Genomic DNA, 12,588 nt, shown 5'->3' with positions numbered 1-12,588 from the left:
ATAATATATATATATATATATATATATATATATATATATTATATTTATATTTATATTTTATATATATATATATATATATTGAAATTATATTTGAATATATTTCAATAAAATCATTTTCCTCTATAACTAAATAGTAAAATTAAATAAATATATATAATGTATATTTTATATATTTTATATTTTAATTACATTTTATTTGATTCAATTGTGTTTATTTAATTTTATTATTATAAAACAATGAAATCAAACAAATTAAACAGGGATTTAAAATATATTCAGTCCTGAATTTTGATATTTGATATGAATTTTCACTTTGGATCAAAGTGTCTGAAATACATTAATACACAGCAAATGTAAATGATAACAGCAAAAAAAATAATAATAATAGTGACTAGAAATTTTATTTTACTTAATGTGTTTTTTAAAATTTAGATTTTGTTTGTTTGTTTGTTTTTTGCTATAAAATTATAAAGTCAAATAATTAAAAAGAAGTTTTCAAAGTGTCACTTTGCATTTTGCAAAGCAAGTCATTTCAAATAAAAGCATTAATGTAAACATTAAGTTGGAAACTAAAAGTATAGAGTAAAGAGAAATAAAAAAATGTGTATTTGTTGTATACAATAAAAATCATTCACATTTAGTTTGACCTTTGGAGGACAAAAAAACAGCAAGACATGTAGGCATGGTGTGAGAAATAGACTCAAATTTAAATTCATTATTAACTAAATAATTCACCATGGAACTAACATGATAAATCACTTTAAAAAGTGTCTTTGTGCGTTAGGGCTGGGCGATAAACCGATAACGATATATATCGCGATAGACAAGAGATCGATATCAATACAAAATTTGTTTGATAAAACGTTCGATATTTTGTATTCTTCGTCGGCCCGCCCAGCCCCCCTTTAACGTTCAGTTCATAGCGCCAGGTCACAACAGAAGTTAAGGTTATCTTTCCTACAGAACGGGTCCATGTTGTTGTATTAAACAAACTAAATAGCCTTATGTTATTTATCTTATTTACACGACGGCATTTGATTTCTGTCTCTACATGATCGCGCGTTTACAATGTCTCCTCACAGACGGGATCGCGGACTCCATTCATAAAAACGGACTTTACTATAGGGCGGAATGCCGGGGAATTCGTCGATTTTTTTTTGATGAATAAATTGAAAATGAATTGAAAATTGAAAAACTGAAATGCAAAAAGACCGTTTCAATAAGAATCCTGCATGTTCCGTTTGCCTCTATATGTATGAATGGAGGAGACACGTTTTATTTTCACTACACGCATACTGCACACGTGACGCTCCCGCTAATTTTTGGCCTTTGCATCTCACATGAACAGACAAACTCCAATAAATACATGTCCAAAGCTGCTGTGAGTGTCACTTTTTGTAAATTGTACCGTTTCATTAGTGAAACTAGCATCATTCATATACTGTATTACACACTGAAACTTCACGGCAACCTGTCAAAATAAAAGTACAATTTAACATGTAACAGAACAATATTAGTCTTGTATTACTGTACAGTATAATGTAGGTGTTTATATGTTCACATTTATATAATTTACATAAAACAATATATATGATAAAAAATAAAATAAAGTTACCACTTAATTGTTGAAAAAATACTATTATTATTAAACCTTTTTTTAACTGAATATAATTTTTCTTCTATGTATTAATTTTAACAGTAAAGCTCCGGTTTTTAAAAAAAATAAATCTGTGATTTTGCTTTCATTTGATTATCAGAAAAATTAAAACAAGAATTTCTGAAAAAAAGGCCCTATTGTTCAAAATGTTGAAAGTTTTGGACTTATTTTTTCACTTAAATAAATATTTTTGTTATTACACAAAGTATAGGCTAAAGTACCGGGAAAGAAGTAATGTTGGCTACTGGCAACCAGCAATCTGCAGAAAAAAAATATAATCAGCCAAGTACTTTGCAACAACCTCTGACCTGTGGTCAAGCCGTACTTCTGAGCCATACATTAGCTTGACCATTCACTTCATCGACTGTGAATGGGGTTTGAATTGAGGATTAAGAGATAATTAAGTGTATATTGTTACTGTAGACTTATATTTACAATTTAATTATTTGAGTTTTCCATGGTTGTTGACATTTCTGTCTAAATAACTGAGGGGATTATAATCAGAGGCAGGTTAAGTTTAAATAAAAAATGCTTGAGTGTAATATATTTTTCTCCTGGTCCTTATTTTAAATGGGTCATAAAAATATCAATAATTATCGATATCGACCGATATGAAACACTGATATCGTGATATAGTTTTCAGCCATATCGCCCAGCCCTATTGTGCGTGCAGGACTTTGTATTGTGCAGGATTCAGGATGTTATTAGACTGTGTTTGCTGGAGCCTGGCGGTTTGTAATGGTACAGTAGCTGATCTCACACATGGCTGAAGATCTCATGAATGCTGCATCTTCACGCACCGCTTTCTGTGCATTCAATTTCAAGAGATACGTGTGTGTTTGTGTTTCAGCGCAGTATTTTGCCACCACTATGGTGATTGTGGGTCTGTCTGTGATCGCTACGGTCCTGGTGCTGCAGTATCACTATCATGATCCGGACGGAGGAAAGATGCCACGATGGGTAAGACAAACTACATGACTGCAAAATTACAAATACTTGCATCTCAGAAAGCATGCATATGGTATTTTTATCGATTTTTAAAAAAAAATTCGGTAGCACTTTACAATAAGGTTCATTAGTTAAACATTAGTTAATGTATTAACTAACATGAACTAACCATGAGCAATACATTAGTTACTGTATTTACTAATCTTCATTAACGTTAGTTAACGAAAATACAGTTGTTCATTGTTTATTCATGTTAATTCAAGCTGCATTAACTAATGTTAACAAGATTTTAATAATGTATTAGTAAATGTTGAAATTAACATCAACAAAGATTAATAAATGCTGTATAAGTGCAGTTCATTATTAGTTCATGTTAACTAATGTGGCTAACTAACGTTAACTAAGGAACCTTATTGTAAAGTGTTACCAAAAATTCTATGGTTTTTTATTTTTATTTTATTGTTTAATTATATTTGCTACGAAAGCTGTGCGTTTTATTTAGTTTATTTTAAATATACATTATTAATGTTTATTCATGTTAAAAGCATTACATCACTTTATAATTTATTTAGTATTTTATTGTTTTATTCCATATATTATTTCTATATTTTAATTGTGTATTTATTTATTTTTTCTACACAATTTTATTTACATTACCAAAGCTTGTATTTATTTATTTGTTTGTTTGTTTGTATTTTAATTTGCTATGAAATATTTGTTTGTTAAATATTTTGTTTGTTTTAATGTTTTTAATTGTGAATTCTTTTATTTTTGCTACAAAAGCTTTACATTACCAATGAATGCATTTATTTATTTTTGATTGTTTGCTTATTTTCTTATTTATTTAGTATTTTATATTTTAATGGTGTTTATTTTTGTTTTCATTTTTTTTTACTAATCATTTATTTGTTTGTTTGTTTGTTTGTTTGTTTGTTTATTAATAATGTATATATGTTATTTTATTCAGTATACATTATTAATATATATATTTTAATTGTGTGTTTATTTTTAATTTATATTAAAAGGGTTTTACATTACCAATGCAAGCATTTATTAATTTTTAATTGTTTGTTTTACTTTTTATTTATTTTGTAGTTCATTATTTTAGTTAATATATTATTCATATATTTTAATTGTGTTTTTTTCTCCATCTTTTGTACACAAGCTTTACAAATCATTAATTTTTTTGTTTGTTTGTAATTTTAATTTAAGCTACGAAAGCACTGCGTTTGTTTATTTGTTTGTTTTGCTTTTTATTTAGTATTTTATTTGATATAATATACATTATTAATATATTTTAATTGTGTGTGTATTTTTAATTTAAATTAAAAGGGATTTACATTTATTTATTTTTGATTGTTTTACTTTTTTTAGTAGTTAATTAGTTTGGTTAATATATTATTCATATATTTTAAGTGTGGTTTTTTTTTTTCCATTTTTTGTACACAAGCTTCACAAAGCATTTATTTGTTTGTTTTGTTTGTATTTTTAATTTATACTACGAAAGCTTTGCATTTATTTGTTTTGCTTTTTATTTAGTATTTTATTTTATGTAATATACATTATTAATATATATTTAAATTGTTTGTGTATTTTTAATTTACTTTAAAAGGGTTTTACATTACCAATGCAAGCATTTATTTATTTTTGATTGTTTGTTCCTTTTACTTTTTATTTATCTAGTAGCTCATTATTTTAGTTAATATATTATTCATATATTCGTTTTTTTTTTTTGCATTTTTTGTACACAAGCTTTACAAATTATTTATTTATTTGTTTATTCGTGTTTTTAAATTTTGCTATGAAAATTTTGCATTTGTTTATTTGTTTGTTTTGCATTTTATTTAGTGTTTTTTTTAATTGTGTATGTATTTTTAATTTACATTAAAAGGGCTTTACATTACCAATGCATTCATTTATTTATTTTTGATTGTTTGTTTTACTTTTTATTTATTCAGTATTTTATTTGATATATTATTCGTATATTTTTGTTGTTGTTTTTTTGTACACAAGCCTTACAAATAATTGATTTATTTGTTTATTTCTATTTGAATTTTTTGCTATGAACTTTGCATTTGTTTATTTGTTTGTTTTGCATTTTATTTAGTATTTTTTATTAATATACATTAATAATGTGTTTTTAATTGAGTGTATTTTTAATTTTATGCATTTGTTTCACTTTTTATTTATTTAGTATTTCATTGTTTTATTCCATATATTATTTTATTATTTATAAGTTTTGCATTACCAAAGCTTGTATTTATTTATTTATTTAATTAATTATTTATCTGTTTATTTTTTTTTTTACAAAATTTTTTTTTGCTACAAAAGCTTTACACTGCCAATGAATGAATGCATTATTTATTTATTTATTTCTGGGGTTTTTTAGTATTTTATTATTAATATATTTTAATTGTGTTTATTTTTGTTTTCTTTTTTTAAATCAATTATTTATTCATTTATAACGTATATTATTTTATATAATATACATTAGTATATATTTTAATTGTGTGTATTTTTAACTTACATTAAAAGAAGTTTAAAAGGGCATTTATTTATTTTTGATAGTTTGTTTTACTTTCATTTTTTTTTAGTAATTCATTATTATTATTTAACTGTGTTTTTTCTCATTATTTGTACACAAGCTTTACAAAGCATTTATTTATTTATTTATTTATCTGTTTGTATTTTTAATTCTTGCTACAGAAGTCTTTGTTTATTTGTTTGTTTTGCTTTTTATATAGTATTTTATTTTATATAATATACATAATATATATATATATATATATATATTTTTTTTTTTTTTATTGTGAATGAATGCATTTATTTATTTTTCATTGTTTGTTTTTATTTGTTTAGTATTTTATTATTTTATTTCATATATCATTCATATCTTTTAACTGTGTTTATTTATTTATTTTATTTATTTATTTTTTGTACACAAGCTTTCAAATAATTTATTTGTTTATTTGTATTTTTCATGAATGGGTTTATTTAGTATTTTGTTTTTATTTTATACATTCATTAATATATTTTTAATTGTATGTGTATTTTACATTTTTGCTACAAAAGCATTTTTTATTTATTTATATCTATCTATCACATTTTATTTACATTAATTTATTTCTTCCAGTCTGTCAGACTCTGTATTTTCCCACTAAAGCGCTGAAGGTCAGCGTGTCTCTGGACGCGTGACGTGAATTAGATTGGACTGTATTCGGTCTGAACAAGACGACAGCTTTATACCAAATGCATGAGACGGGCCTAAGACTCGGCCTGTTTTCAAACAAACTTCGTCCAAATAACTCATTTGTCTTCTAGGCACAAGCTTAACACAGCCAACATCAAATATTAATTTCCATTTTTTGCTTGAAAAAGGCATCTTAGGCCTTCGTCGTCTAGAATTACAATAAATATTCCAGCAGCAATTAAGAGGAAGCAGCGAACGCCTCTGGGAAAGCCAACAGCTCTATGATGAGCTGCCATTGATTCAGTCATATTGACCGCTTCACTGACTTATGCAAATACATCATTAACAGCTTGTTAAGAGCTCAGCTCAGTCCAAACACACTAATTATTAGATACAAAAGTCTTTGTAGTGTTTGCATGGACTGCTGCATAGGTTTTCTGTCATCTCTCTTTATATCTAGCTATTATTTTATTTATTTATTTTTAATATTTAATTTTTTTAGTATTTTGTTTTTATTTCATACATTATTATTGATACATTTTTAATTTTGTCTGTCTATATTTTTATTTTTTATATTTGTATATTTTTGCTGCCATTACTTTACCAAAGCATTTGTATTATTTATTTATTTATTTATTTTTGTTTATTTAGTATTTTGTTTTTATTTCATACATTATTATTGATAAAAAATATTTTGTCTGTTATTTATTTATTTTTTATAATTTTATATGTTTGCTGCCATAACTTTACCAAAGCATTTATTTATTTTTGTTTTAGTATTTTGTTTTATTTCATACATTATTATTGATAAAAAAATATTTTGTCTGTTATATTGTTATTTTTTATATTTGTATGTGTTTGATGCCATAACTTTACCAAAGAATTTATTTATTTATTTAGTATTTTGTTTTTATTTGATAAATTATTATTGATACATTTCTAGTTTTGTCTGTTATGTTTTTTTATATTTGTATATTTTTGCTGCTATTTTATAGCAAAGGATTTATTTATTTTTTTAATTGTTTTGTTTTTATTTCATACATTATTATTTATATATTTCTAATTTTGTCTGTCTATATTTTTATTTTTTATATTTGTACATTTTTGCTGCCATAACTTTACCAAAGCATTTATTTATTTATTTTGTTTATTTAGTATTTTGTTTTTATTTCATTTATTATTATTGATACATTTTTATTTTTGTCTGTTATATTTTTATTTTTTATATTTGTATATGTTTGCTGCCATAACTTTACCAAAGCATTTATTTGTTTGTTTGTTTGTTTGTTTGTTTGTTTTAGTATTTTGTTTTTATTTCATGCATTATTATTAATATATTTTCAATTTTGTATTTTTGTATATTTTTGCTGCAATGGCTTTACATTACCAAAGCATTTATTTATTTAATTATTTATATTAATTTTTTTATTTTTTTACTTTTTATTTATTTAGTATTTTGTTTTTATTTCATACATTATTATTTTAAATGTTGTATATTTGTATACAACATAATTACAAATAATCACAAATTTGTATCTCACAATTCAGACTTTTTCCCCAAATGCAAGTTTCTATCTCACAATTCTTTTTCTCATAATTACGCATTTGTATCTGATTTGTATCACTGTTTATTTATTTAGTATTTTGTTTTTATTTCATGCATTTTTGATTTATACATTTATTGATATATTTCAAATGTTGTATGTTTGTATATTTTTGCTGCAATAACTTTATATTACCAAAACATTTATTTATTTTTTGTTTCATTTTACTTATTTATTTGTAACTTTTTATTTATTTAGTATTTTGTTTTTATTTCATACATTATTATTGATATATTTTACATTTTGTATGTTTGATATTTTTAATTTTGTATATTTGATAATTTTTCAGCAATAACTTTACCAAAACATTAATTTTTTTATTTTCATTTCATAATTGTATTTATTTTATTTTGTATATGTTTGCTGTAATAGCTTTACTTTACCAAAACATTTATCAATTTGGAATATTTAATGTTATTTATTTATTATTTATTTATTTTATTCATTTAGAACTTTTTATGATGGATGGATGCACTTTATTGGACTCCAAAATTTCAACACCCATTCACTGCCATTATAAAGCTTGGAAGAGCCAGGATATTTTTAATATCCAACTCCAATCGTCTTCATCTAAAAGAAGAAAGTCATGGGCTAATTTTCATGTTTGCCTGAACTATCGCTTTAAGTGTCCAAATACTTTTGGAGGCAGTGTATAAGTTTGTGTTTTGTCCTCCAGACTCGCGTTCTCCTCCTGAACTGGTGCGCTTGGTTCCTCCGCATGCGGCGGCCCGGCGAGGAGCGTATCCGTCTGGCATGCCACAACAAGCACACTCGGCGTGGGAGCATATCCAGCGTGGAGCTGTCCGTCAGCCAGGGGGCGCTACAGCCCAACAACATGCTCTACATCGGCTTCAGAGGCATGGAGGGCGTCCACTACGCTTCCTCCCACGACTCGCACAGCGTCCTCTGCAGCCGCCTCATGGCCTCCGCCGAGGAGGATGTGCTGTTGCCGGGGGCCACCGTGCCTACCCTTGGGGGCGGGGCTGCGATCGGGGGGCGGGTTAATGCTGGCCTTGTGGGCGGGGCTTCGGAAGTGGAACTGGCTAAAATCCTGGAGGAGGTGCGATACATCGCTAAAAGGTTTCGCGACCAGGACGAGGACGAGAACGTGTGCAACGAGTGGAAGTTTGCGGCGGCGGTGATCGATCGCTTGTGTCTGATGGCGTTCTCTATTTTCACCATCTTGTGCACCATCGGGATCCTGATGTCGGCGCCCAATTTCGTAGAAGCCATTTCCAAAGATTTCTTCACCTGATGCTCAGCGGTCTTGCCACAAGAACTTATTTTACTTCTTTCAAACATCGCTCAGCAGCTGCTGAGATTCTCTGCTTGGACCTGTTATGGTTGCACTAATAAAACATGCTAACTAGGGCTGAGCGATATATATCGAATTTGATTTAAGCCACATGATTTTATGCACTTTTTATTCATGTCTCACTATTTGCTACAGAGTTTAGTATGGAAGCCTGTTTCTGCCACTGAGTAAAAAACAAATAAAAAAGGTTGTTACGACTTTTTAATCTCACAATTCTGACTTTTTTCTCAGAACTGCATGATAAAAACGAACAATTCTCTCGCAGGTGCGATTTTGTATGTCACAATTCTGACTTTTTTCTCTCACTTGCGATATCGCAATTCTACCTTATTTCGCAAATGCGATTTTTTTATCTTGCAGTTCTGACTTTTTTACAATTGAGTTTGTATCACAATTTTTTTTCACAATTGCGAGTTTATATCTCGCAATTCTTTTTCAATATGACTTTTTTCGCAAATGCGATTTTATATCTTGCAGTTCTGACTTTTTTTACAATTCTGAGTTTGTATCGAAAAAAATTTTTCTCAAATGCGAGTTTATATCTCGAAATTCTGCTTTGCTTCGCAATAGCAATTTTATTTCTTGCAGTTATGACTTTTTTTTAATTCTGAGTTTGTATCAAAAAAAAAATTTCACAATTGCGAGTTTATCTCTCACAAAACAAAACTGGCAAATTGCCATGAGTTTGTGTTGCGGGTTTATATCTCACAATTCTTTTTTTCTCACAATTGTGAATTTGAATCTTACAATTCTGACTTTTTTGTCACAATTGCGTGTTTATATCTAGCTACTCTGACTTTTTTTCTCGCAAATGCGAGTTTATATCGCAATTCTGCCTTATTTCGCAAATGCGATTTTTTTTTATCTTGCAGTTCTGACTTTTTTACAATATTGAGGTTGTATTGCAATTTTTTTCACAATTGCGAGTTTGTCTCTCGCAATTCAGATTTTTTTCACAATTACAAGTTTATATCTTACAATTCTGACTTTTTTCTCACAAATACATGCTCATATTTTGCAACTCTGACTTTTTCTCTCAAATGCAATTTTATATATCGCAGTTCTGACTTTTTTTCACAATTGCGAGTTTGTATCTCGCAATTTGACTTTTTTGTCATAATTTTGAGTTTATATCTCAATTCTTTTTTCACAGTTGCAAGTGTATATCTCACGATTCTGACTTTTCTTCTTAAATTCTATAAAATTATTTTATATCTTGCATTTTTTTTTTTTTTTTTTTTACTGTTGCAAATTTCTCTCGCAATTCTGACTCTTTTTTTTCCTCACAATTGTGAGTTTTGAATCACAATTCTGCTGTCACATATATATAAAACATATATATACATATATATAAAAAAAGTTTGCATTTCACAATTCGGACTTCTTTTCACAATTCTTTATATATCACAGTTTTGACTTAACTAGAAATTGCATGTTATAAAGTCAAAATTTTGAGACATAAACTCGCAATTCTGAGAAAAAAATCACAATAGCCTCAGAATTGTCAGATAAAAAGTCGCAATTACCGTTTTTTTTTTTTTTTTTTTTTTATTCAGTGGCAAAAATGGGCTTCCACAGTTTAGTAATGTTTTACTACAGTGTTTTTATTTACAAATTGCTAGTTAAGTTTTACAAATAATTACAAAAAATTGTCAAGTAAGACCTTGAATTAAGTATACAATTTTGAAGTAAAATAAAATACTAAACAATTTATATATGTGACTCTGGACCACAAAACCAGTCATAAGGTTAAATTTTACAAAACTGAGAGATATACATCACATGAAAGCTCAATAAATAAGCTTTCTGTTGATGTATGGTTTGTTAGGATAGGACAATATTTGGCCAAGATACATCTATTCGAAAATCTGAAATCTAAGGGTACAAAAAAATCAAAATACTGAGAAAATCACCTTTAAAGTTGTCCAAATTAAGTTCTTAACAATGCATATTACTAATCAAAAATTACATTTGGATAGGTTTATAGTAGGAATTTTTCAAAAAATCTTCATGAACATGATCTTTACTTAATTTCCTAATGATTTTTGGCATAAAAGAAAAATCAATAATTTTGACCCATACAATATATTTTTGGCTATTGCTACAAATATACCCCAGCGACTTAAGACTGGTTTTGTGGTCCAGGGTCACATATTTTTTTTACATTGTGGCATTTCTGATTTATACAATTAGTGTTACTGTTAGTAGATTTGATTGATTGATTTATTAGTTTAAATGAGTTTCAATCAATAGAACACTAATTATTTATTTGTGCGCATTTTACTGAAGTCTCCGTGTGGCATTTGTACATTTATTAAAACGTTTTAATAAATGTGTAGTAAAAAGTATATGTAGGTCAGTATTGCTATTTAATATTTATTACATTTTGCATTGCAGGGTTATTATAATTAACAAAAATTAATACTATTATAAACAATTTTGTTAATTGAAAACTAAAAAAATAAATAAAATAGATTAAAAACTCAAACTTGAAGCACTAAAATGACTAACTGGAAATAACTTAAAACTAAAACTGGTATACAAATGTATTAAATATAAATAGAAAAATATAACAAACTAAAATGAGCTGAAATTAAACAAATTAGTTACAAATGAAAATTGAAAACTAAAAGTATTTTTTTTAAAAACATGCATACATATGAAAATCATTAAATGTCGTTGTTCTTCTAATTCGAGATTTTCATTGTATTTTAAACATGAAACATTTTTTAACCTGAGCAAACAATATTTTGTTAGCTATATTGCTCAGCCCTAATACTAAGTATGTTAACTTGTGGTTTTCATAAATGCATAAATGAACCAACAGGACTCAATAATGATAATCATAAATAATGATTCAGCAAGAGATCAACATGTCAGTTTGCGTTTGAGATCATTAAACTTAGATCTTTGCACAGTTAATGACTCATAAACCGCAATACAGGATTTAATTGTGATACGCGTTGTATGTTGGTTCTCTGTATAACTTTAGATGCACTTTCAATGACTGTTTTCATGTGAGTGTTGAAATGAAGTGTTTGTTGTGTTTTGTGTATAAATCTGAAACTGCTCCTAGTTTGAATTATTTTCTAAATTAATACAACTTTTTTATTATGCTTGTTTGCTTGTTTTTCAGGCCTGACAGACTCACAAATGTGCTGTTTTACAGGAAAACACTTAGTCATTTGACTCTGTGGTACATAAACACACTCTTAGATCAATATACACACACATACTAGAAGTATTTAAAGGGACAGTTCACACAATTTGCTAAAATGTCCTCTTCAAACCATTGCTTTTAGCTGAATTATGTCAAAATCCACTGTCAGATTTGTTTTATCTATTTTGGCTTTTAAATGGTTTTTGATCTATGCATATTCCTCTCCTGATTCAGACCAGATGAAACCATACAGGACTTTTTGCCGGAAACATTGATTTAAAAGTTAAAAACTTGTTAGCTTTTGACTTAACAAGATGTTAGTTGATGGACTGGAGTGCTTTGGATTGTTTGTGGATTATTGTGATGTTTTTATCAGCTGTTTGTGCACTCATTCCGAAGGCACCCATTCACATCCATTGGTGAGCAAGTGATGCAATGCTGCATTTCTCCAAATCTGATGAAGAAACAAAACTCATCTACATCTTGGATGCTCGTCTGCTCAGCTGTTTGTACTCTCATTCCGACGGCACCCATTCACATCCATTGGTGAGCAAGTGATGCAATGCTGCATTTCTCCAAATCTGATGAAGAAACAAAACTCATCTACATCTTGGATGCTTGTTTGCTCAGCTGTTTGGACTCTCATTCTGACGGCACCCATTCAGATCCATTGGTGAGCAAGTGATGCAATGCTGCATTTCTCTAAATCTGATG

The 12,588-nt window shown here is 27.6% G+C and overlaps 1 protein-coding gene across 1 annotated transcript in view; it reads left to right on the top strand.

Annotated features, from left to right (window-relative positions):
• LOC141301036 (neuronal acetylcholine receptor subunit alpha-7-like) overlaps positions 1 to 8,654 on the top strand; it is a 9,610-nt gene extending 956 nt beyond the window's left edge. The window contains exons 2-3 of the mRNA XM_073831289.1: positions 2,508 to 2,617; positions 8,076 to 8,654. Of these exons, the coding sequence (XP_073687390.1) occupies positions 2,508 to 2,617; positions 8,076 to 8,654 (689 nt within the window). The remainder of the gene's footprint in view (positions 1 to 2,507; positions 2,618 to 8,075) is intronic.
• The last annotated feature ends 3,934 nt before the right edge of the window (positions 8,655 to 12,588 follow it).

This window comes from Garra rufa, chromosome 25 (assembly GCF_049309525.1).
Source record: "Garra rufa chromosome 25, GarRuf1.0, whole genome shotgun sequence".
NCBI lineage: Eukaryota > Metazoa > Chordata > Actinopteri > Cypriniformes > Cyprinidae > Garra > Garra rufa.
The sequence above is the reverse complement of the archived record's forward strand: the minus strand, read 5'-3'. Positions and strand labels throughout refer to the sequence as shown.